At 43.1% G+C, this 25,128-nt stretch overlaps 1 protein-coding gene across 2 annotated transcripts in view; it reads left to right on the top strand.

Moving 5' to 3' along the window:
- Positions 1–921: 921 nt before the first annotated feature.
- Positions 922–25,128, top strand: part of gse1b (Gse1 coiled-coil protein b) — a 170,975-nt gene continuing 146,768 nt past the window's right edge. Inside the window, exon 1 of one of the 2 annotated variants that reach the window (XM_051380423.1) lies at positions 922–3,865. In XM_051380423.1, coding sequence (XP_051236383.1) covers positions 1,331–3,865 — 2,535 coding nt within the window. In that variant the 5' untranslated portion in view covers positions 922–1,330. The remainder of the gene's footprint in view (positions 3,866–25,128) is intronic. The other variant, XM_051380422.1, reaches the window with a different exon arrangement.

Here is a 25,128-nt window from a genome sequence, read left to right as displayed (position 1 = left end):
AAACTGACTAACCAGAGGATGAACCTTCTACATTTGTATTTAAACTAAAATCCCCTGACACCAATTATACACCTAACAAAAACATAGTTGGTTGATTTCAAAGGGGATGTTCAGACTGCACATTGGCCACTGAAAAGAAACACAATCTCTTATTGTTTCTATACATAGCACTTGAAGCAGTTCAGCTTATTTGATGAAGTTGATGTACTTGCAGGATTCTTTCATTTGTTGGGTTGTATCGACAAGGTTGAATGCACTTACTGTAAAAGGCTTTGGATAAAAGTGTCAGCTAAAAAAATATAATGTAATAAATGCTTATGCAATTGATGATTGTTTTTACACTTTAACGTAATTAACTTAGTCTACATTTGTTCAAATGAATGAACTGTAAATGAGTTGCCTGAGACATGAATTTAATGACTTATTATCAGTTTCATCTCATGTTGCTCAGACACCTTATGTAGAGACAAGATTAGATAAGTAAGATAATTGTCTTGTATAAACAAACCACTTTTTTATAATTACCTTATAATAGCCAATACATACAAACGGAAACCACGTCATGCTCTCAGTGTCAGGTAAGTAAGCATAATTCATTTTTTATACAGATAAAACAAAACAAATACAGCTTTGTGCATCTGTGGAGCAAAACTAATAACGCATTTACACCATTAATACCTCCTCACTCAAAACAGTGTCTAATATTGATAGATATAAAAGGAGTTTCTAAGTTTTTGCTTGCAGATGATTTACCTACATGCTGGGAGTCTGTCTATTAAACACACGCCCCCGTGCATGCTAAACTGTGGATATCCTGTGCACGGTTAGTACTTGGACGCATGGGCAGCTACTGCAGGAGTGTGTGCTCATTATCTCTGCAAAATTATTTCTGAAGGGGATGGCAGGGGGTGGAGGTTGTCTTTGGGGTGTCGAAGCGGGTCCCATGAATTGGGGATTGCGCTGTGTACAGTGTGAGCGAGTTGGCAGCCAAAGTTTGCAGAGCGCAGGCTGGAAAGTTCGCTGGAGAGGCGACCCGTGATCCCAAGTTCTTCTGTCACATTACCTATGGATTTCCAGTGCAAACATGCGGACTAGAGACTTCTGTGCTGTTTCGTGCGTGTTTTGACAGAATTTCTCCCTGTCCTTGAAAAGGTAACAGTTAACGGTTTACTGTCTTCGCTGCACGCTGTTGTTTCAATGGACCTATAACTCAGTGAGTAACTTAGACTAAAATTGATTGTATGATTTCCTGACATGCAGATAAGTGTGGACAGCGTGACTTAACTGTTGACATTATGCCATGTAGCCTACTCCTGGGTGTTTAAAAACAATGAACTCCCCCAGTGACAAGGAACTTGCACCCTTATCTCGGAAACACCGACTCATGGCTGCAGCTATGCCCGGTGAGGACAGCCCATTGCACGGTAACACTTCCAGGAGTGATCGCAATGGATTAGGGGGGCTGGTTCACTGTTTCATATGTGGAAGCGGAGTTACACCCGGGAAGGAACTGAGGTTACAAGTTACATACCAGAAAGAGAGGGTTCCGTTTTTCCCGTTTCTACAAAATCAGGAGCCAGCCCCGGGTGCGTGTGAAGTGAGCCCGGATGGACATACGCTGGTGTGCGCCGTGTGCCACTGCTTTCTGACGGAGCAGTGGAACTCCTTCGAGCGGAGCAGGACGCCCATTGAGAAGCGCATGTACTGGTTGAAACGGCCCTACCAGTGCGACTCTCGGCGGGTCCCGCAGGAGTGGAACATTTCTTATGATCTGGAGAGGAGAATCAGTGTGAGCAGCCAGAACTACGACGGGGGCGCAGAGTCTGATTTCTCGTCTTTTTCTGAAAACGAAAACATGTCAGACCAGGAGATGGATTTGGTCGACAGAGCCGGTGTGGGCAAAGACAAGTGCCTGAGAGCATCTGGCAAATCGCCAAGAGACACTGGCAGGAAAAACAATGTCATCAGTGTTAAAAACAGCCCAGATTCACAGCGGGCAATCCGCTACCCGGTGGGTGTTTATGGGGCGCAGGGATCGCCAAAAGCGGAGAGTGTTCTGCCGGCGAGGCGCGGGGCTAAAATTATGAATAATGTCTGTCAGTCATCAGAATCTCTGGCAAAGTCCCAGGAGAGATTCCCTCAGCGATGCTATGATAGTCCTCTCTCTGACACACCTGTGCAGGACAACGGGGTCATTATGCGCAACAGGCGATGGCTGGAGGAGGAGAATGTCAGACATGCGGAGCTGCGTCACATTCAGCGTGTTGCCGACAGCAGCTGTTCTTCGTCCAGACATCCATCGCTGCTGTACCGAGGAAGAGGCGAGGGTCACCCCAACACTCCACTGTCATCTGGTGGCACCGCTGCTGTCACCACTAAATGTAACATAGCTGGTTCCAGGGAGCCTAACTCTGACAACTCTGATGAAGATGAGATTAACATTACAAGTGATGATGACATAGACACGTATGACCGCAAAACAGGCCCGAGAACCCTGCTTAGACCTGCCAGAGACCTTTCATCAAGAAAGAGTGCCCAGTCGCTTCACATTGTGGATACCTGTCTGGAGGAGAGTGTTTGCTATATTTGTGGCACTGGGCTCAGACGTGATGGACATTTTAAAGTCAGTGTTCAGAAACAGGAGCGGAAACAGGGCGAGCCCTTCTTTCCTTTCCTGTGGCTTCACTCCCCTCCTTTGGGTGCAGTGCCTATCAGTCCAGCAGGTACAACTCTGGTGTGTGGCAGCTGCCACACCTCCCTAATGCAGCAGTGGCAGAGCTTTCAGCTGGCAGATGTGCCTGTCCTCCAGCGCCTGTATGTTGTCCCCCTCAACCAAGCCAACAGTTCCCTCCATCCTTCCCAGCTAACTCCCCAGGAGGGGAAACACCCAGAGCCTATGGAGTCCATAACTGATCCCGGATCTTCCAATGAGGCCTGTTTTCTTTGTGGTCAGGAGTGTGGAGGAGATATGAGAGTGGCATATGCACAGGCTGGTGTTGGCAAATCTCGTGGTGCGATGTATTTTCCCTTCATCAACATGTTGCCTTGCCCACCTAACGCCCAGGGGGTGAGGAATGGCCGTGTACACTGCTGCCCACAGTGCCATTTTATCCTGGAGGAGATCTGGGGTGCGTATCGACTCAGCCTCAGTGAAGACCTTATCACCTCTGTCAGCTCCTTCCTGGTCAGGTACCACGCTGCCATGGCCATTGAGGGGTCTGGATCAACCCATTCCCAGACAGGTGTGGACTCTCGTCCTGGCAGCTCCATGTCGGTGTGTTACCTGTGTGGAGCAGACCTGTCTGCAGGTAGAGAGTACCAGCTCCATGTCAACCCACCTGGGCGTTGTGGGGAGAGGGAGCCTTTCTTCCCCTTTCTCACAGTCCACCCTCCTGCTCCCCGTGCCAAGCCAGTTGACGCCACAGGCCTGGTGTCAGCTTGTAACCTGTGCTACCATGATCTACACACCCAGTGGGCCCAACATGAGAGCAAGGGCCTGGGTCCCTCCACCCCTTCTACCTCTAGTTTATCCAGTGCCAACCCCCAGCCACCCAGCTCCCCTTGGGCCCGCCAGTACAGCTGTGAGGTTTTTGTGTGTTTCTTCTGCAGGCAGGAGCAGCGCAGGCTTGGTAGACTGTGCGCTGTTACTGTGGCCAGGCTACCCGTTTTCCTTTATGCACTTCGGAGCACACGTACGCTCCTGGTGGATGATGGGAGGAGGTTGGTGATTGGCTCCTGTGTGGAATGTAAGGCCATGGTGCAGGTGGGACAGAGCATGCAGCAGGACAGGAATAGGCTAGGACATGGAGCCTCAGACGGGGAGAGGAAAGAACCAGTATCAACCTCGCCACAGTTCAGACATAAGGTAAGACCAAAGCACACTGCATGATAAGAGACACGGCTGAAAATTTTCTTTTTCTTTTTCCTTCAAATTTAACATATTATTTTATCACATGGTTAAAATGAGCTGTCATCTCCTGTCAGCTTTGAATCCCCCCTACAATCCCACAGTGCACACTGTGTTTGCCCTCATATGACCTCTGAGCCATATGGCAAGGAAATAACTTTTTTTTTAACATTTGCATTCTAATGGAACTGCTGTGTTAAAGAAATGCAGCCGGCTAATAATCATGATGCACATACTGCTTTTTTTTTTCTTTTGACAATTTTACCGTGCTTCACATAAATGCATAAATGTCCTTGAAACTACTGTGCGGTGGAGTACTGGATTCTACTTTTTGCAGAAGAATAGATTTCAAGCATTAATGCGTGTTTGTGTGTGTGGCTGGAGACTGAAAAGCGTAGTTGGGGTGGGGGGGCTTACACAGCTGGGATGAACAATGATGAGACACAACAGTTTCACCAAAACTTACTTCTATAAACACAGGAGGAAAACTATGGGGATCTGAAGGCCAAGGCCAGCCTTGTGTTTGCTGTGTGCATGTGTGTGAGAGTGTGTTTATTTGAGCAAGCATGACTGAGTATGTCTCACCCGGCGCTGAACAGTTTGTTTTGATTTGAGCATGTTGACAATCTTTAGTATTTTCAAGGAAGTTAGTTTGAAGCAAGCCTTTACCATATTTATTTTGATAATGACAACAATCATAACACAAATGCAAAGGAAATGCCCAGCCTACTAAATAGACTCTTTTGCTTGATGTATAGACCTCTTTTACTTGATGTATAGACCACTTTTCCTCCCAAAACATCAGCTATATAATTCTGTAACCAGTCCCTCAAGAAGCCTGTAGAGGAATTTGAACTGATTGTTTAGAGTCTCTATATGTGGAATAATATTATAAATATTATATTATTCTCACATTAAATCTGACAGTTTAGTATAGTAGTTTAGCTTTGTTCCCAAGCAAGATTTTGGGTGAAATGCTCATGACGCCCCAGGGCAGAAAGACTCAACTACAATAAGAAACAATGACTGACATTGAATTGCCCTACTTTTTAATGTGGAATTAAATGCTCAGACAGTCCTGATAGTGTATTCTCATGATGTGTAGAATTCATTACCCTCCTGCAATAAAAAACACAATTAATGAGATAAATATAATTATTCATTGATAAAGTCCTTGATCACTGTTGATGCCTCTAAACTGAATAGCAAAGGGGACAATATAACCCCCCCCCCCATCCCCACACAGTCACACAAAGTAGTTCTGGCTCCAAATCTGACCATATTTAGCTAATCTGGCAGTGATGTGTGTTTAAAGACTTTGCACATTACAGCAATTGTGTGATGTGTTTTATCATTTTAATGGATTCTATTCATATTCATGACAAAGTAGTGCATGTTAATGTTGTAATGAGTGATTCTGACAAGTGAAGATGCTTGCATAGGTGGTCCAGATGGGCTGGCTCAGAGAACAGTACATCTACACACTTCCTCTGAAGAGAGATCATTCTGTCATCATTCACTTTCTTGCCTTTTTCTTGCTTTTTCTGTCTCCAATGTTTGGTTTCTTCCCACTCCCCTCAAAACACATAAAATCCCTTTCCTGCTGTTAAAAAGTTGATAGCAGGACACTGCTTTTCCAGATGATCAATAGCAAGAATGGAAGTTGAAGGCTGTGGGGCTATTAGGGGTAACCAGCGCAGGGCAAATGAAGATGGTGATGTGTTGATGAAGAGCTGAGGGGCCAGTTGGCTCTGTGAACAGCTCTCTCATGCAAACAGACGCAGACTGTCCGCTCATGCAGGACACTGGAAGAACATCTGTGGATGCCATTCACACTCTGCAACCTCAGTATGTTGCACACTCACACCAGCTGTCTGGAGCTGTCCACCTCATTTTCTCTCTGTCCCCTAAAGTATTTGGAGTAACACTGTTTTGGTTACTTTTATGGTCTCCAAACTCAAGGGGATGCTCCTGATATAGAGTATAATTATGGGACCTGCCTTTCTGCCAGCTGAGGTTGGGGCATTATAGGGTGGGTTGGATGAGAGGGGTGTCAGGGCAGGCAGGGTTTCGGGTGATCATTTTGGGCAGGGAGTGTTGCAGGTGGTAGAGCCAGTTTTGGCTTGAGCGAGCCAATGACCTCATGGCTGAGAAAGCGCCAGTGTGTGTTTCTGTGGGGAAGGGGGGGTGTGAAAGAGCAGCAGGGGAACAGGTGCTTTGTCCTCTAGTGTCATGCAGCTATATGCTTGAGAGGGTCTGTCATCGCTGGGGTTTGGGCTGTCAGGAGGAAGTGCCCATCTGGTTCCCCTTAGCACTGTGTGTGCCTGGTGGGGGAGTCTGTGCAAAGATAAACAGACGCTCATATACAGTATTCTGTTTTATTATAGTCATTGCACAGCAGTTTCTCTCTGTGCCCAAAACAAAAAGCTGCAGCGCAGGGATACATTTATGTTTAGAATTCTGAGACCAAGACCAAGACAGAGACAAATTAAATCTTTGTTTAAGGCTTGAATGAGATCTCATTCTTCAGTCATTGTACTTGCTCACTATGGTGTAAACATTATTGTACATGTATGAATGCTCATCCTGTGAAGTCTATAAGGGTGGAAGATGCTGTGCTGTCTGTTTTCCATGCTTGGTGAGATATGAATTAGCCCATGAAATGAGATCTGGACACTAGTAGCTGTTTAATGTAACACATGCACACACACATACACACAAACATAAGTGATGGGTGGTTCTCATGTTCTCTGTTGTGCTGCCATGTGTTTAATTAGTATGTTGGACATGACCTTTGACAGGTGTGTAAGTATAGACCACAGCCAGCGTCTGGGGAGGGGCTGCTGGTCAGCTGATCTTTCACTTGCACTCTCAGTAAAGCAGATAAGAAAGAAAAAGAAAGTATTTTTATTGTCATATTCACAATATATATACGCCATTTACATACATGAAATGAAACTTGGCCTCTCCTGACCCCCAACTGACCCATCATATTACATACATTATTATATACATAGGAGCAGTGGGCGGCGATTAGAGGTCAGCAGAGCATAGGAGGTGAATGAAGGTGTCTGCTGATTTGTGTATGTTGCATGCTTGCAGTTTTGCACTTTTAAATATTAATCATATTTCTGCTTAATGAGACAGCAGCAGGATGTCATACTTAGAATTCTACTTAATTCAGTTCCTAATCTGAAGTGCCTTTGAGCAACACAGCGAGGGCCATATTTATTTACTAAACCCATTGTGCCTAATTAATGACACATTCTACACTTTAAGATGTGCGTGTGTGTCTCAAGGTGCACCATGTGTATTAACAGTGAATTGTGCCTCTTTCCCTCATGGATTTGCATGAAAGAGAGAAGTTTCCAAAGTTAAAGTCTTTTCAGCATCATTTCTATTTCTTTTACTATCCCTCTGCTATAGCTCGGCACTGAAACTGTGTGTGTGTGGTGGAAAAAAAACACAATGACTTTGAAAAATATCTTCTTGATTTGACTAACTCTGACTGCTGAAGCGTCATATTAGCAGCAGCTGAATGTTGGAATGTCTTTTTGCACTAAAAGAAGATATGGATATTGTTCCCCATCCTTACAATGAAATCACAAATAAAGGTTTATGACCACCAGGGATGGTCCTGCACTCAAGTATTTCTAAAAAAAAATACAATTGGTATTGGATAAATTCACTTTTGTCACTTTTTCAAAACTGTCACACACGGAGAATAGAAAAATGTGAAAAGCAAGAACAAAAACATGGTGAAATGATGGAATGCTCCAATGCGTAGGCTCTTGAATTAACACACGATATCGCAGTTATATGATTCTTACACTGATTAGATACCAGCACAGCATAACTTTGTTATTGTAAGGATTGTGATTGATTGCATGCCTTTGATATGCATATAATTGAAGCTAAACCCAGTCTCCCTATATAGTCAACAGTGTGTCTTCTGCTTGTACAAGGACCCCAGGGACTAAAACAGCAAGTAAATCAATAATTAGTCAAGCCTTGCAAAGATAAATACAATATAATTACACATAGATACAGAACACACAAACATATTAAGCCTCTCTTACTCATATACACTCATGTATACATGTGTGTATACGGTGTATGTGTCTGTATCCACGCAAGGATGTTTATCTTTATATGGTGGTCTGCTGAGTGACTGTTTTGGGTGGATGATTATTGTTGACCTGTTAGAAGAGCAGAGACACGTTTCTGTGGCGTTCAGTCATTCAGTCACTGTGTGTGTGTGTGTGTGTGTGTGTGTGTGTGTGTGTGTGTGTGTGTGTATTGGCTCATGTTTTGTGTGTTGATATGCCACTCCTTTTGTGCATGTGCAATGTGTGCATATTGTGTGTTCATGTGAGTCTCGCCTAAAAGATCGACCGAGTTCTCACTGCACGGCCCATATCCTGTAAAGGAGGTATTTGCTGTCACAGGAAAAACATGCCGGCATCTTGACAGTGTCGCCAAGGAAGATTTATAGCGTAGTGAAAGAAGGAGCAAGGGCAAAATTACACATCAAATCTGGATGTGAAGTTGAAAAGGGAGTTGATTATCCTCAATGAATTATTGGAAGAAGAAGAGAGAAGGTGAAGGGGTTAATGGGAATAAAACAGAAGAAAAAGTCTCGTTCTCATCAATTAATCATAGAAGGAAATATTACAGCATCTTGGCCACAGAGCCTGTTTTACCAAGAAAGGGGATTCTTTTAAATTGTGTTAATTTGAGGCATGTGAGCTGTTCTTATGCGTTCCAATGTGTATGAGTGTGTGTTTAGTCAAAGCCATTCATATTGCCTGTATCCTGTAAAGTTCCTGCAGCTGCGTCTCTCTTCTCCCAGCAGTGCAGTCTGACAGACAGCCTTGCGTTTCACAGGGAATCCTTTGGTATTTGAGGGGCTTAATTTCAAAGCTGCTGGAGGTGGGTTTTGATTTAGCACTCAAAGCTTTAATCACCCTCTTCCCACTACCATCCCTCAGTGCTGCATTCTTGCCTATATCTAAATATCTGAGATCAGATCCTGTATGGAACAGATAAGATGGAGTTCCAGTGTTTCATTCTTTTTTTCCGCTTTTATGTCTCAACCCTGCAAAGACTTGAGCTAGTGCTAGTTTGAGAGACACCACGACGCCCCCGCACCTGTCCCTTGGCTCTCTGCTGTACCTGGCCTACAGCTGTGTCTTCTTGCCTGGATGTACTAAAAAGTGAAATGGAGGGTTTAAGATGTTTGTTTATATTATTCTCTGTTTCTATATTACTGTTTTATTCTGACATTGTGACATATATTCGATGTGTGGTTTCCTTTGCTGAACGTGGTTTGTCATGTGACTAACCCTAACCCTTAACCTGTCTACACAAATCATGTGACTACTTACCTGTCCATATTGATCATGTGACTACTTACTGGTCCATATTGATCATGTGACTACTTCCCAACAGGTATAAGAAACATCTCAAAAGCAACCATTTTGTATTTGCCCTGATGAAGGTCTGCGTGGCTGAAATGCACAGGCATGTTTTTTTAACTGTTACTATGAGTTTATAGTCATGAGATATTAACGGCTTTTTAAATCACCACCCTCTTTAGTGCCTCAGATTCCTCCAACAGTTCTAAACTAGTAGGATATCCAAACTGAAGAGCACCAGATGGACTCTTTTTTTACACCCGAGCAGTACACCATGCAGTTTGTTTCGGGACAAAGCTTTCTCACTTTCTGGTTTGCTTTGTGTTAGTGTTTCTCCCTCAGGCTCCTCAGCCCATATACTTTACACTGGGAAGATATCACACAGATAAAAATAACTTTTCTGCTGTGCTGAAAATGCGTATATGACTGACCTCCCAGGGTTGCTTAGCTTTTTTTTTTGACAACTCAGACAACTTTGAGTTAGACAACTCACTCCCAGTGTCACTGTACTTGCGTCTGCACATATATGGGCACAATGAAAGGAGAGAAGTTAAATGGGCCCGAGTCTGACCCGAGCATGGTCTATAAAAAAAAGCCAAAGCCTGACCCGAATCAACCCAGCGTGATAGGCCTGTAGTCTGTTGGTGTTAATTGGTTGCAGTAAATGTACTTAGTTTAGCTAGTTTTCAACATGACTTTCTAACTGGATTTTAATTAGAAGAGACACACCTTCATTATGTAGACATTTAGACTTACATTATTACACACAGTTTTAGTCAACTGAATTTTAAATGCAAATTATTTCCTTCCTTCAGTTTTGTTACAAAAATTAGACATCAGTAGTTAGACAGCTATTAATCAGGTTTTTTTACACTCAGATGGCTGGAGTCTGCCCTTTTATGTAGTTTGATTTCAATGCATGAAATGCGGACAGACAGACAGACAGACAGAGAGCAATTGTCTGGCAGAGATTGAACACACTGGCAATCAGGTGAGAATTTGTTATGCAATTGGGAAACTGGAGATGAACTTTAAAGATTTGTCATCCCTGCAAATATTTGATTACCCAAAAAGAAAAAGGGTTTCTCCTGTTGATTGTGTTCATAAGTTGGCATTCCAAATGGATCACCATATGCCAAACAGGATCATAACAGGCACTTCAATGTTAAAATTCCCTGGCAGATGGTTGTTGAGAGGAAGCAGTGGAGCGCCAAAGAGAGAAGGAGAGAGTGATTGAATCAAGCCGCGTCAGAAGTTTCCTCACATCCTGTGTTGGTACAGAAGGAATGTCATTAAGTGCAAAGAGTAATGATGGTGTGGTAGCTCACTATACTGTAACTGTGGGAGAATAAGCATGTGACACTGCTGCTTTTAGGTTGGTTTTTGTTGCTTTGGGTAAAAGGCATTGATGTCATTGGGAGAGGCAGGGGGGCTGAGAAGGAAGTTGGGGTTTTGGGGCTCTTCTGAGTGCAGACCTCCAAGCTAGCTTGCAGCTGACAAATGAAGGCACACTAACCTTTTAACCCTAAAGAGCCAAGCAGAGAGGGGAAATCGATATGTGCTCGGCACTCAGGGACGGGGTCAGCAAAGGTCATATGTCATATTGGAAGGAAGGGACCTGACACACCTGCTTAGTGTTTTGCCTTCACAAATTCACTTCAGTATTATGTGAGCATATTGTCTGCCCTTTTCAGCTATGTAGTCTAAAAACTCATTCAAGTGCCACTCATGACAGCATGCATGCACTGGGCATACGGCTACTACCAGTGAGGCTTAAACAGCTTGTGCAGTGACCATACTCATCAGAAATACTTAAATCCCAGACTTTACTCACAGATTTAATGTCATAATGTGATGATGGGGATTTCCTTCTCTGGACACTTTATTTGTAATACTTGAAATAAAAATGTGCTCTTTCCCGCTTGATTGGCCAGTGCAGCACCTGGCTGGGTAATGTATTTAGCCAGGCTAAACTTTCTTGCTGGATCTCCCAGTATTAGCATCTCTGGGTCTCATTCAAAAGAATGAAGGTGGGTAAAAAAAAATAGATACACAACTTACGCCTTTATGATTATTAATTATCTGTTAGTAAAGGGAGTGACTTCAGCAACCTCCTAGCATACCTTTACCCAGCTCCAACCTCAGAAGAGATCTTGGTCTTCTTATCCAAAGCAGCAGCTGGAACCTTTGGCTTATTTTCTTGCATTTCCCCCCTCTGTGACATCTGGCTGATGGGGATACATTTTGACTTTGGCATCATATTCAAGAGTCATCAAATGAAAACTATGTTAGGGATTAATTTTAGCTGACTGGAATTCTCCTTACAATTTTGATATCGTAGAATCCACTACATGTTGGAGGAAGAAAAAAACATAATGGTTTGCCATCAGTTTATGTTGTAGGCTGTAAGCCAGTGAATGGCAGGAATACATAGTTACAGCCTTGCCTTTAGTTGTGGATGTTACAGACTAAATTATATGGTTTAAACATGTAAATAGGTTTTTAAAATCAGAAAAAAATGTGTCTTCAATGTCAGTGAAACAAATATCGTTCATTACATATCATTAATTGTGCCTGGCAATCTTTCCTCCATTAAAATAAAAATGTCCAAATCCACTTGAGTGGACAGGGTGAAAGGGGAACAGAGAGGACAGTGTCCTTCTAAACCCCTCAAACCATGGACCCTGCTGTGAACTGTTTTCAGAAGTGTTTTCTTGGGTGCCCATTTGGCACCAAAACATGTGTATTCAATGGGCCAGGCTGGGGACACAGTTCAGTAAACTATGTGTGAACTGTTAAGCTGGGCTTGTGTGAGAACTAAGTCATGTTAGTGGGAGTACAGTGTGAGTGTGATGTGGCCTGTCATCAGGGTCCTAAGTGGTGTTTCCTGGTGCACAGGAGACAAATGTTGAGCTGTTTCTCTTTCATTGAACTTTATCTTGATCTTTTTGGCCATTGTCTTCTCTTTCATACAGTTTTCATTGATCTGCTTCTCTCCCTTCTTTCTTAACTCTTGTGAGGACTAGGCAGCGTGCCACACTGGTATGGTGTTGACTTAATCACTTCTGCTCTACTCATTTCCCACTCCCATTCCCCCATTGTCACTCCACTTTTCATTATGGGGCAACCAAAGACAGTTACAGTTTGGAACCAGACCCATATATAGAAAATAACTACCAGCACAACGAAGGAGGGTTTTGTGGACTGTACAACATGGACATAGTCATTTTACCCACAGGTTTCTAAAAAGATATTTTTAAGCTTGGATTTGGGTTTCCTGCTCGGCAGCCAAAAAATCCAAATGTCGATCAACCAAACGCACAATCAAGTTTTTAAAATGTTTTTACATGAAGGATTAATTTAATCATTGCTGCCAGGATTAAAAAGAGAAGAACTGACATTACCAGTAGGTATTGATACTCTTTAATACTCTCTAAAGATCATTGCAGAAAAGGTGAATTTTGTATTTCACAAGAGAAGTTTAGTTGTTTTTGTTTTTTAAGGGTCCTGTGTGTAACATTTATTAGGATCTAGTGGCAGGAGTAGAATATATTACTGATAGGTAGGTTTTCATTATTGTATAATCACTGAAAATAAGAATTGTTGTGTTTTTGTTACATTACAATGAGCTGTTTTTATCTACAGATGCCACAGGTTACCGTCCATGGAGTCCACCATGTTTTCTACAGTAGCCTAGAACAGACAAACCAAACACTGGCTGCAGATAGGGCCTTTCACATTTTTCGTGAGTTTTGCGACCACCATAGTTTCTCCTACACACTTTACAGCCCGTTCTCATTCCCAGGTCGTCAAATATAGACACTAGTGGTCTTCACCGCTAGGTACCACTAAATCCTACACATAGGTCCTTTAAATCAGGACATTAGTGAAAATGGATGTTATGGTGAGTTAAGGTCTTATGTGTTGGTGTAACTGTGTTAAATTAAACTTTTTTCTTTTTAATCAATGTCCTTTTTTTGTACCAACTACATGTTTTTAGGCCAGTCCACATGCTTCACCCTGAAGTTATAGGTCATGGAAATGTCTATACTGTACATCTTCTTTGTTGTAAATTCTTCCGTGTTGCCACACTGGAATCTGGCATGACGTGGCAAGAGGCCAGTGTGGAAGAGTGGTGATGTTGTAAAGGCCGCCTTGCTGTACTGCCCTGGATTTTGAGTTTTACAGTAGTAAACCTGGTTTGACTGTGGTAATTATACAGACAGAGTGTAATGTAACTATAGCTCCACGCCCTCTGCCACTTGCCCTCTGGCGATAACATTCACCCACAGTCACGTATAAAAATGCATACATTCACAGACTACACTTACATACACACATACAGCATGTAATCTTTGATTATGATTCACATACGGAACAGCTGCAAGTGTGTGTGAACGTGAATGTGTTTGTGCACATGTGTGTCTGCCAGGTGGTTGGGAGCACTGGCAGGTGTTTGCGCTCGTGCTCTCAAATGCAGCTGTATTGTACCACAGCTGTGTGTGTGTGTGTGTGTGTGTGTGTGTGTGCGCGTGTGTGTGTGTGTGTGGCTCTGCACCTGGACACAGCTGGAGTATGTGGCAGCACAGTAGCTAATAGCGACCTATTTCCTTGCCAGACATTTAACATGTAACTTATGCTTTCAGCTGACTGGATATTATTCATTGTTATTAAGTGCTACTCATTAGTCTTGCTCCTTTAACCCCCCCCCAAGTTGCTAAAAGTCTGTGTGAATGTGATTCTTCGTTCTTTGGCTCTTCCTCTTCATTTGCCACTTTGTTTCACTTTGCTCTTGCATCCTCCTCCTGCCCTCCTGTTCGCCCTCGGTTTTACTGATACTTCTAATAGGGTGAAGAGAGGGAAGACACTCTCACCCTGCTGTCAAGACAACTTCAGATGTCAGCTGGAGCCAAAATAGCCCCCTTTTGTGGACTAAATATACCCACACACCCTATACTCACAGCACACAAGACAACCACTGGCTCCGACCAACCAGCCTCTAGAAAGCTTCACCCTCTTTCTGTCAGCCAACCAGAGGAGAGATAATGATTAGCATTACTGGTGATCTTCGGGGAGTTTATTTTGGCTGAAGAAGACATTCCCTCCTTGAATTACTCCCTCCTCCTGTCAGCATCCCCCAAGTCCTGGCCCTGACCCCCCACCCCCACACCCCCCCACATGCCGTCCAGCCACCTGGTGTCTCACATACTCAGCTTGTCCTGCCAGCTACAGGACAGCTGGGAAGAAGGAGACAGAGAGGGAGTTTTGGACTGAGCCTCCCTTGATACCTCTTGAAGAATGCAGTTCACAGACTATACAGTAGCCCTGACACATTTAGTATTATGTAACCACACAATGGTGGCATTTACACTATGACATACACTAATTGCTGTCATATCATTAGGTGTTACCTGTTTGAAAAGCTGGCTCCTCTGGCATACCAAGGGTCTTGCCATGATTTGACCCTTGGTAAAGCCTTAGTTTGGGTTGTGATCCAGTTTCCTTTTGTAATCCAGAGTATCGTACAACCAAAAAAAGTTTCTTAGAGGGAACTTAATGTTAACCTGGTGGTGGAGACTTCAGTGGAGCCACGCTCTTGTGCCATGAGTGGTCTAGGGTTGTCACTTTTTCAAATAATCGAGTTTGAATGAATTTCAAAGGACACGTAATTTCTTTGAATGAATAAAAAAAAAGAAATCTCTAAACACAACGGTATGCCACCACACTGGAAAACATAACGTAAAGATTATCCTAAAGGTTAAGAACATCGCTCTTACCACACCAATCGGACACATATCCGCATATCTTTGCATATAAATTTTGGTATCTTATCGGTGATGACATTTTTTGTGAGCTTTTGGCAAGGGTCCTGCTGACGCTGAGTGTGCAGAATAGTAGCAGTCCGACGAGGTTGCACACTTGACGTTGCTCTGCTAGTCTTTGGTGCCTCGGCTCTGCTGGCTCATGCCGGTGGCAAGCTAATGTTAGCAAGTGAGTTGTCATTTCTGAGTAATAAAGCTGCTTTGTACAAAGTCGAAAGAAACACACTGCTTCTCAGATGCTTTGGTGACTCAATTATCCACTCAGGACGGGTTTGCTTCATCATTTTTAGTGTCCTTCATTTTCGTAATAAACAACATTACTAGCTTTGTTCACTGACAGGTCAGTAGGGCATGTCATAGGTCAATCTGATAGTGGAGCGCCCTCTGCTGGACCACAAGGGAAACTTCGTCAAAAACGGTCTGCTGCGTTTTAAGACTACATTTTTAATTCAAACAGGTCATTGCACTTAAAATATTAATTACGTTAGAACAAATTTTCAGATTTTAAATAAAAGGTGATGTGCCCTAGAAACACACATAAGACAAACTCACAGACATAGTCGGGAGTTACAGAGACTTTGTGAATAGTTTCCATGGGTGAGAGTCTCCCACACTGACATGACCATCCTATGAGTCAGAAATAAACCGATACAGTTTCTCCATCTGTGTGACCGATAGATACCACAGATACTTCCCGAAGGCCTGTCATTATTTATTTGGTACTTCTTGCCTGCTATCCCTTTCAAGTATGCCATGCGCACTGTTGAAATGTTATTAATATAGATTTCATGTGGCTGTTTACCACTGCTGGTTATGTCTACGACTTACTGAGAGTATGCCTAATCTAATCCAAAGGCTATGAGGCTAGCAGTATGCTAACATATGACCTGCCAACTTGGTCAGTGGCATTTCCCACATGTTCAAGAGTTGTGTGCAATGTGGACCAACGTGCTAGTCACGGTTAATGTGCAGAGTGCCGCCTCAGGCCACAGTGGAGTAGCCGGAGTGGTAAGCCAGTAGAGTAGATTTAACCTGTCACAGATGATCTCTAGACTCTTGAAGTACAGCTGTCCAGTTACTGACTGACGTATATGACAACAATACAGTGTTGTATCGAGATTTATTGGCAACAATAGTTTTATGTTTGAAGATAATTCATCATAAAAATTACAGAGAGAGAAGAATGAGATGTTAAAATCCTGTGTTTCCTCCTCAAAAAGAGCCCCCGTTATAAAATGCTTCAGTTGTTATGAAAGCCCACAGAGGCGAGAGAGGTTCTGGATGGTTTTTATGTTCTTCTCTTCTACAGGGGGCTATAAAAATAGCTCTTGGCTGGAGTTAGGTGTCAGAGGTCTTCTCCTCTCTCCCCTTTTTTTCTCTTTCTTCTTCTCTCAGCTCTGTCCTCTGTCCATCTCTCTCCTTCTCTCCCCTGTCCCCCCATCGCCTCAATCCGCCTCTTTCTTTCTCCGTCCACAACCCCCCCCTCCCCTTCCCCCCCTTCCCCCCTTTCTCCCCTTTTTTTCTCTCTCTCTTCTCCCCCTCCCTCTTCATCTCTCCCTGTGGTATTAGTGGGGCCACATGTTGCTGGCCTCTCCTGGTGGTGTGAGCCCCATGGCAGGCCCTGGCTCCAGGCTGACGCGTTGCTCTGTGTGTGCATGCCTAAGAGTGAGTGAGTGTGTGTGTGTGTGTGAGGCCACTAACACAGTAACCTGATAGTGGTGCGGCTGAGCAGTACAGAGCGGAGCAGTGCTGTGATTTATCCCGCGGGCCCAGCAGATGGCTGCAACAGGAGTTTGTTTAAGTTTGCTTCAGAGCCGGGCAAGCAGCCAGGAGCATAGAGAGGGCCTGCCAGAAAAATGTTCACTGACTCTGGATGCCTAACCACACTACTCCCCCTCTCCTCTCCCTTCTACCTCCCCCTAACCCCTCACAGCCCCCTCAGTCCAACACACACACACACACACACACACACAGACACACACACATGCTCTTGCAGACTTTCTGTCGCTACTCTCCTTTTACCCCTCTCTAATTTCTTTCTTTCCTCCCATCTGCTTCACACACATGCTTACATACATATGCACACTCACTCGCACGTATACACACACGCGCACACACACACACACACACACACACACACACACACACACACACACACACACACACACTGGTTTTTGCATGCTTCTCTATTCTGTTTGCAACATCCCTGGTGCAGACATGATCTCACACCTCAAGAGGGGGCTTTAAAGACTGAGGATGTGTCCATTCTGGTGGGGGTCTTCTGAACACAACCATATGACCAGCACTTTGTCTCACATACTGGAAAAGAGAAGGATCTCTGCAGCATACACACATGCAGAGGAGCACATACATAAGCATGCACAACTTTGCAATGCGCACACAAGGCAGATGATTTATGAAATAAAGTTTGGTTGGGTTTTGATGTCTGTGCATCGCCTTTCCCTCTCTCGCTGTGATTCAAGCTCTCTGTTTGCCAAGGTGATGACAAGTCCTGTCACATTGTTTCAGGTCACCAAGGGTGATAACTCTTGACCTCCCTCTCCACACATCAGCCTCAGTTTATCTACCATCCCTCGCTCTCTCTCTCTCTGGTCAATTCCTGGTATTTGTCTCTCCTATAAATCAGATGAAACAGATAGCGAGACATGGTAAAGTGAATGGGTGTGTTTTGAGCCTGAGTGTGTGAAGTTGGAATAACGTTCAATATATTGTCTGGTACAGAAGTTTAGCTTGAACTTGGAATCAGCAGTTTTAATCTAATTTGTCAGACTTGCTCTGTTTGTTTTGTTTACTTTCAGTTTTGATATTTCAGAAACCACAAAATCAAATGTAATTCAAATATTTCCAGTTGCCTTCCTGTTCTCTGTCATGTTTTCATCCAGTATCCAAAGAAATGTCGAATCACGTTTGTATCAAGTTTAAAATGTCAATCCAACTAATGTTTTACCAATTAGTCCTGCCACTAAACTACCTTCTATTAACTGTAGCATTTGTAGCATTGCATCACATTTAGATATTTATATTTTTATGATAACATTTTGATGCAGGGGCAACTTGTTCATGTGTGCATATGCATACTGTGTCTTACTTTCTGTCTGTTGAGTCTATCAGAGGTAAAATCTGTAACTGATAAATATTAAAGATCGACTGTGAGGCCTCATGACAGTATGAATATCTGAGTCAGCCTGTTCCCAGATCTGTATATTTTATTCATTTAGAATTCTTAAAGGTTACTGCTCGCCGTGATAAACCTTCGGCCGAGGATGAAAGGGTTTGCGTGGTACTGCATGTGCGTGTGTGTGTGTGTGTGTGTGTGTGTGTGTGTTGTATAGTGAAACAGTTTATGACATCCCTGTGTGTATTTTTGTGACTGTATGCATGTGTTACAGCATGACTAATTGTTCATCTCAACAAAAACACACACATGTTCCTTATTCTCCCCTTTCCTCCTTTTTGTTTCATGTTTTTTATACCTCCTTACTCTTCTCTGTGGACTGTTTATTTAAATCTTTTCTACCCTCCAGTTCACCCATCTTTATATCCCCCAGGTCTCTTTCTCTCACTATCGTGTTTATTCGAGCACTTGCTCACTGTTTCTGCTGTAGTATCTCTGTTTCATTCTCACCCTGTCTCCTAACCTCTGTCTATTGTCACTAGTGACTTTTCCAGTTTGGTGACAGTCATTCAACATGGCAGTAATGCTGACAGAAGGTCACTAATGTGGACTGAAGTCAAACTAAACCCATATATAAACTATGGAGGGAGAAGACGTCCTTGTGTTGGTGTGTATATGTATGAGTAATCTGTGCATGTATGTATGACTAATCGTGGAGGCTGTCGGTGCCATTGTGCTTTGGCACTGATCCTTATTTCCTCTAAAGCAACATAAGTCATTCCTACTGCCTGTTGTGCCTTCAGGTCAGTGACACACCACTGAATGTTATCTGTGTTGTGTAAGCCTGTAAGAGTCTGTTAAGGGTATGAGACTGGTATGTTGAAGATCCTGGAGATGTAGCAGCTTACCAGCTTTCTTGCAGTATGGGTTTGATACTTTTATCTGTTGCTGGATAAATATGCGAAAGTATGTAGCATTCGGTTATGAATTGATCATGATAATACAGTAGTCCTTGTAGTTTTCAGTGTTGCTAATGTACAAATGCCAGGAGAGCCACTGATATCTAGAAGAACAGAGTCACTCCAGTTGCAGTTTCCAGCTTTGGGTCATCATCATGAGTAGAAAGATTTCAAGAAACAGTTCCAGGAATAAATACCAGGTGTTTCAGCTGATTATAGTAACAACTGTTTCCAAGATGTCCAAATTATACATTTGTTTAATTACAACAAAAAACAATTATTAAAAAAAATTTATAATTTGTGAAAATAGTCTACCAGCGGTTAGCCGAGGCATCTTTTGGTAGTCGTAGGATAGCCTGTAGTAATAACTAAGATTTGTATCCTGAATTAAATTATGTAAATAAATGAAATGATGCTTTGTTGGTAGTGGACTTGTGACACACCAACAAGTGTTTGCTTTAATCAACAGTGTAATACCTCATACAAACCTACACTGTGATTGAAAAGAAAAAAACAATAGCTTTAGCTTTTTTGGATAGATCATGTCATCTATAACTTTAAAGAGTCTAAACAACTATAGTATGCAACCTTTCTGCTGGTTCCCATAGTAACAGGAGCTATCTCAGTTCATTAATTGAAAGTGCTATCACAATCAACACTTATTATTCCTGTGATGTTTGGGGAGACCTTTCTGTGTGACATCCCCTCTCTGCTACTGCATGCATGTCTTTTTGAAAACCACTTCAAATGCAGACAAGCTACACATCAAACAGAAAGGACAAAAAGAGGAGACAGGCAAAGAATAGAGAATTCTTTATTAGGCTTCATATCCGCTTGCAGCTCTGCTCCTTGATACCCTCGCAGGAGAGGAAGTGAGTGGGTCACAGGTCAGGTAGCTTAGCAGCACACTAATGAATATTTATTTAGACTCAGTTGACACACAAATGTACTTCTGCTAGACTTATTATCTTAAGTGCTCTTGTGTCCACCTTCAAATGCTATTCTATATACTGAAGCATATGGCCATACATTCAAACAGGCTGTAGCCAAAATATTAGAAATACTTACTGTCACAAGATGGTTTGCAAAATTTTTTATTTAATTAATGATGCTTTATATTATTTATTCAATTAAGTGTATATACGGCAAGGAATAAAATGGGCTGAAGTCTTTATTTATTCATTATTTTGTCAGCCTAAAACTAGTCAAATTTAAAAATCTAAAAATACAGGTCTCTGCTCATAGGATTCCCACCATCTGTAAGTTTTTAATTGTAGAATATAACTCCTCTTAGTTTGCCCAACCCAAAGAAAGAAAGAAAAACAGTGGACATGGCCCTGATTGAAATATTAAAAATATTCATTGCCACTATAGTTTTCAATATACTATATATTGAACCCTATGAAATGAACTATTGTCTGTGAGATTCATCAGATATCATAGCAGTCTTTTACCATACATGTTTTTTAAGCTAGAAAAGTAAAATTGTGTATTTATTTTAATTGTATATGATTTGGGCGGAGGGAGGGGGATGGAGGGATGGAAATGGGCAGTTTGAGACCCTTACTTTAGGGAATTACATATAGATCTCATTACCCATGTCCTCACTGTCCTCTGCCTGTATATGATAACACTTTGTGTTTGGCCAGGCCAGATGGGGTTTTTGTAAGCCAATCGTTGTCCACCTGTTGGTTTGCCTGAGGAGAGCGGTAAGCACAGCAATTTCTACAAACCAGAGCCTCAGACAGACTGACGCTGGCCAAGGAGTGATCAGATGCTGTTTGACGTCCACTCAATATGAAACATGTGTCCTCAGTGTTGGACTGATAGCAGACCTTGGACGGGCTCCCACACTGCACAGCTCCACAGGTGTCTGAGTCGTTCAGGATTTTGTGTACAAGCCTGTGATTGTGTGAGGAAGACAGACAGTATGAGCTTTTTGTTCATTTGCACACACATGAGAGCATTTTTGTGCATCTTGAGTGTGAGTATCTGTCAGTGTAGATCAAAGCCATGTTTCTCTGTTGTTTTGCTGCACTTGGCTGAGTCAGTGTGCATCTGAACTGCTTTTATGGAGTGTTGCTGAGGTGGTCGGTTGCCTGAGCGTGTATGGATGGCTGTGGTCCTGTTGGATCTCTGTGATAGGCTGTTAAAACTGACTGACAGCCCTGCTTTACAAGCTGCTATGCATCAACCCAAAGACCTGCTGCAACCGTGGGAACACAGACACATTTGTGTTTCGAGTGTGTGTGAGTATGTACGTGTGTGTGTGCGTGTGAGTGACAGAGTCAGTGTGGAGCAGAAACAGGGCCTGCTGCTGAACGATAAGGCCTGCTGACCTTGTGACCTCGAGCATGCTGTGACGAGGTCATCTCAAATTACACCTAGCCAAATGTTCCCTGTCTGCTAGCATTAAAACAGGAAGGTCTAACCTCTGGAACAGAAACCTTTTCTAATGCGGTGATGGATGATGGTCTTCTGTGCAACCTTATGTCCGACAAACGCGGACAAATAGACTCTCATGGGCACACAGTGTAGGGCTGGGAATCACAGGCTAATTCATTATATCATACTATCACAACATTGAAAGATAACCAAAATAGGCAAAACAATTTTTGCAGAATCATAAATCACTGCATTATGAGGTGCTTTCTGTTTTATAGAGCTTTATAGAAAAAAAAATATAATACAGTGTACAGCAGCATTGAATAGAGGATGTATGCCAAATGTCTGCAGTAAAGGCAAGAAACACCTCTTGACCTGTACCATGATATAACAATATTAATCATTTGTCTCACCACTAATCTAGTACACCAGCCAGAAATGTTGAGTTCACTTGTTTTGTAATTTGTTACAAGGCACCTAAATGGTCCATCCAGACTGGAAATGCGATATATTTTATGTAAAGATCAGGGCTACATAAGCTGAATAAATGTTTTTCAGGAGTTGCCATTAATTGTAGTGGGTTTGATCCCTGGCTCCACATGTCAGTGTGTCCTTGGGCAAGACCCTGAATTCCCAAATTGTTTCCTAGATGTAAGTTTCTTTGAATGAAAGTGTCTGCCAAATGAAGCTAAATGTAAAAAAAAATGTCATCTGGATTTTTCATTAAGCCACTGACTGATCATGTGTGTAAAGCTGTGGTGTGTGTGTGTGTGTGTGAATAGGAGGTATAGGTGAGAGTGGGGGCCATGTGTATGGACGAGCAGAGTTCCTGTGTGTGTGGTATCTGGCATGGCCAAGCCCTGAGGTAAATATTTGAAGACTGCAGGCACCATTAGGAGAGGGTCTGTCTTTGAAGGGCTGATTTCGTGTCGAGGATGACGTCAACTTTACCTCAGAGGATCACAGAGAGAGAGAGCCTGGAGGATAGTGTGTGTGTGTGTGTGTGTGTGTGTGTGTGTTGTACTGTGAGTTTATCTACACTTAATGTGAACATAATAGTGTAAAAAAGTTTTTTCCTACTTTAAGAGTAGAATTGAGTAAACAATTTGTGAGTGTGAGTTTGTTTGTGTGTCTCTGTATTTATTAGAAGTTAAATTAACCAGCACTTTGCCTGTAATATCCCCTCATCACATTTCCTCCACTGCTTCCTGTGACACCTGGGTTCTGCTCAGTGACATGCATCCCCATGTTTCAAATATGCTGATAGCATTAGAAAGTTATTTTAGGGAGGAACGGCAGTTCTAGTAACTTTTGGATCTCTCAACAATTTTATTGGACAATTTAGCAAGTTTAAATGCCAGACAATGTTTGGACTCGCTCGACAATGACTTTCTTTTTGTACCCAGTAAGCAACTGGCAGGGAGTTTGTGTAAACAGAACCTCAACCAAAGCTGCCAAGAGTCTTCTTTCTCACTCTTGATCTCTCTATCTTTGTCTTTCTTGGTTTCTTCCTCCTTCATTCTCATTCTCAACTCTTAATCTTCCTCCTCCTCCGCATTCTTCACCTCCTCTGTCTCCCCTTCAGTGCAGAGCAAGCCAGTCTTTTCTGGCGCCGATGCCACTTCTTTATTTTTCCCTCTAGAGGAGTAGGATTTATTGGTCCAATGATTATTTTTATAACTAATCTTAGTTTTTCATTACTTATCTATTAACATCACATAGTCAGTGATGTGAACTGTGTAGCAGGCGAAGTAGGTACAAAGTGTGTGTTTATATTTGTGTGTGTATCTGTGTGTGTGTGTGTGTGTGTGTGTGTGTGTGTGTGTGTGTGTGTGTGTGTATGGGTGTGTGCGTGTGGGTGTGTGCGTGTTAGTGCATGATCCAAGCACAGATGTTTTCAAAGGTTCCAGTTTTTAGGCAGTAGTTCTCCCACTCCCCTTGCAGAAAAAGGGAAGTGTCTAATAAAAGGCGGGTGTATGAGACGGACTGAGTCATACACACACGCACAGAAAGAGAGAGAAAGAGTCTGTCTGCCTCGATCTCTCTTAGATTGTGAGAGAGAGAGTGAGCGAGTGAGTGAGAGAGCGAGGCAGGAAGCAGGGAGGGAGGCTGTGCCAAGCTGGAGCTGAATTCCTGCCAAGAGTCTACTTGTTTGCTCGTCTGGCTGGAGCCAGAGGCTGACCTTATTAGCTAGGAGGGCAGCCGTCTTATTAAAACACATCTGGCGCTCAGGGAGCCCAAATAGTCCTCATATTGTCTTCCTGCTTGCTCCTGACCTTGCGTTACCTAGCAGGAATGCTGACAAGGGCTTCACGCATCTGTTGAGAGTTTCACCAGGGTCTTTCGCCCCCCCTTTCCACCCTTGCTGTCTTTGCTGGCGCCTGCACGGTAGCTCTGTGGGACCTGTTTTTCTTCCTCCCCCCTTTTTCCTTTTCCCTCCCACCATTTCCACACACCACCCCTCAACACCGCCACCACTCTTTGGCGTAGCGTCGCGGTACCCCCCATGGAGAGGTGTTTTTCTTTTTCTTTTTTTTTTCCCCTGCCAGGTTGCTGTGTCGATATAATTATTCCTGTGTGTATTTGTTTTATGAGGGGGCTGAAACCTGGTCCTGTTTAAATAGCTCTTTGCTGGTTATTTTAAAGTGTGAATGGTGCCGCGTCCCGGGGCTGCTAGCTAGTCTTTAGTCTGTTTGGAGAGGGGGGGCTTTTTATGGTATGTACAGTTTCGTACAAGAGAGGAGCTGTAGATAGAGACACAGAGACTCTCGCTTTTATGACACAAGAACCAGATCCTAGAAGCTTCCACAATAGATACACTCCAATCACTTGGTGTTTGTGTGCTGCGTTCACATTGTACACAGTGTAAAAATAGACTGTGGGCCTTTTTTATTTTTGCTATGTCGGATTTTCATTGTGAGAGCTCCATCATGCAGCAAAGGTCTAGGGAGACCGCTGCTCACTGGCCTGGAAACGATCCTATCATTACTAGACTTAACACCTGTAAGTACCTGTAAGCTGCTGCAGTCGGAAGTGAAGTGGTCCACTTTACACACCGCTGTTAGAGTCACTTATTTTCTTTTCTTCTGCCATACCAATAGTAGTTTACCCCATTCTCCAGCATGAATTCACTTTGACTTGTGTTACTTGAGTTATTGGTCTAGTGCCCATACTTTGCAACATGGACAGTTTGTGTCTGCTGCACTAGGAACTGTTCCTGCTGCTGTGTGCCCTTTGACCCCTCAGCATCCTCTGGTTTCATCGTGGCTTTGTACTTCAACTCTAACCCTAGATGCACTCCTGACCCTGGCCCCTTAAACACCCATCAGACCCCCCGAAAGCTCACCAGGTCATCATCTATTACAACCTTGCTCTCCAAGCTTCATGTATTCTTCCTCTCCCGTTGTCAGTCTCCTCTCCTCTCCTCAGAGGGAAAAAATGATGCATGCGGAAAATAGAGAGTCAAGGAGGTGAGGGGTCAGCGTGTTGATTTCTTTTTTGT

The sequence above is a fragment of the Dicentrarchus labrax genome, unplaced genomic scaffold, assembly GCF_905237075.1.
Source record: "Dicentrarchus labrax unplaced genomic scaffold, dlabrax2021, whole genome shotgun sequence".
NCBI classification, from domain to species: domain Eukaryota; kingdom Metazoa; phylum Chordata; class Actinopteri; family Moronidae; genus Dicentrarchus; species Dicentrarchus labrax.
The sequence above is the reverse complement of the archived record's forward strand: the minus strand, read 5'-3'. Positions and strand labels throughout refer to the sequence as shown.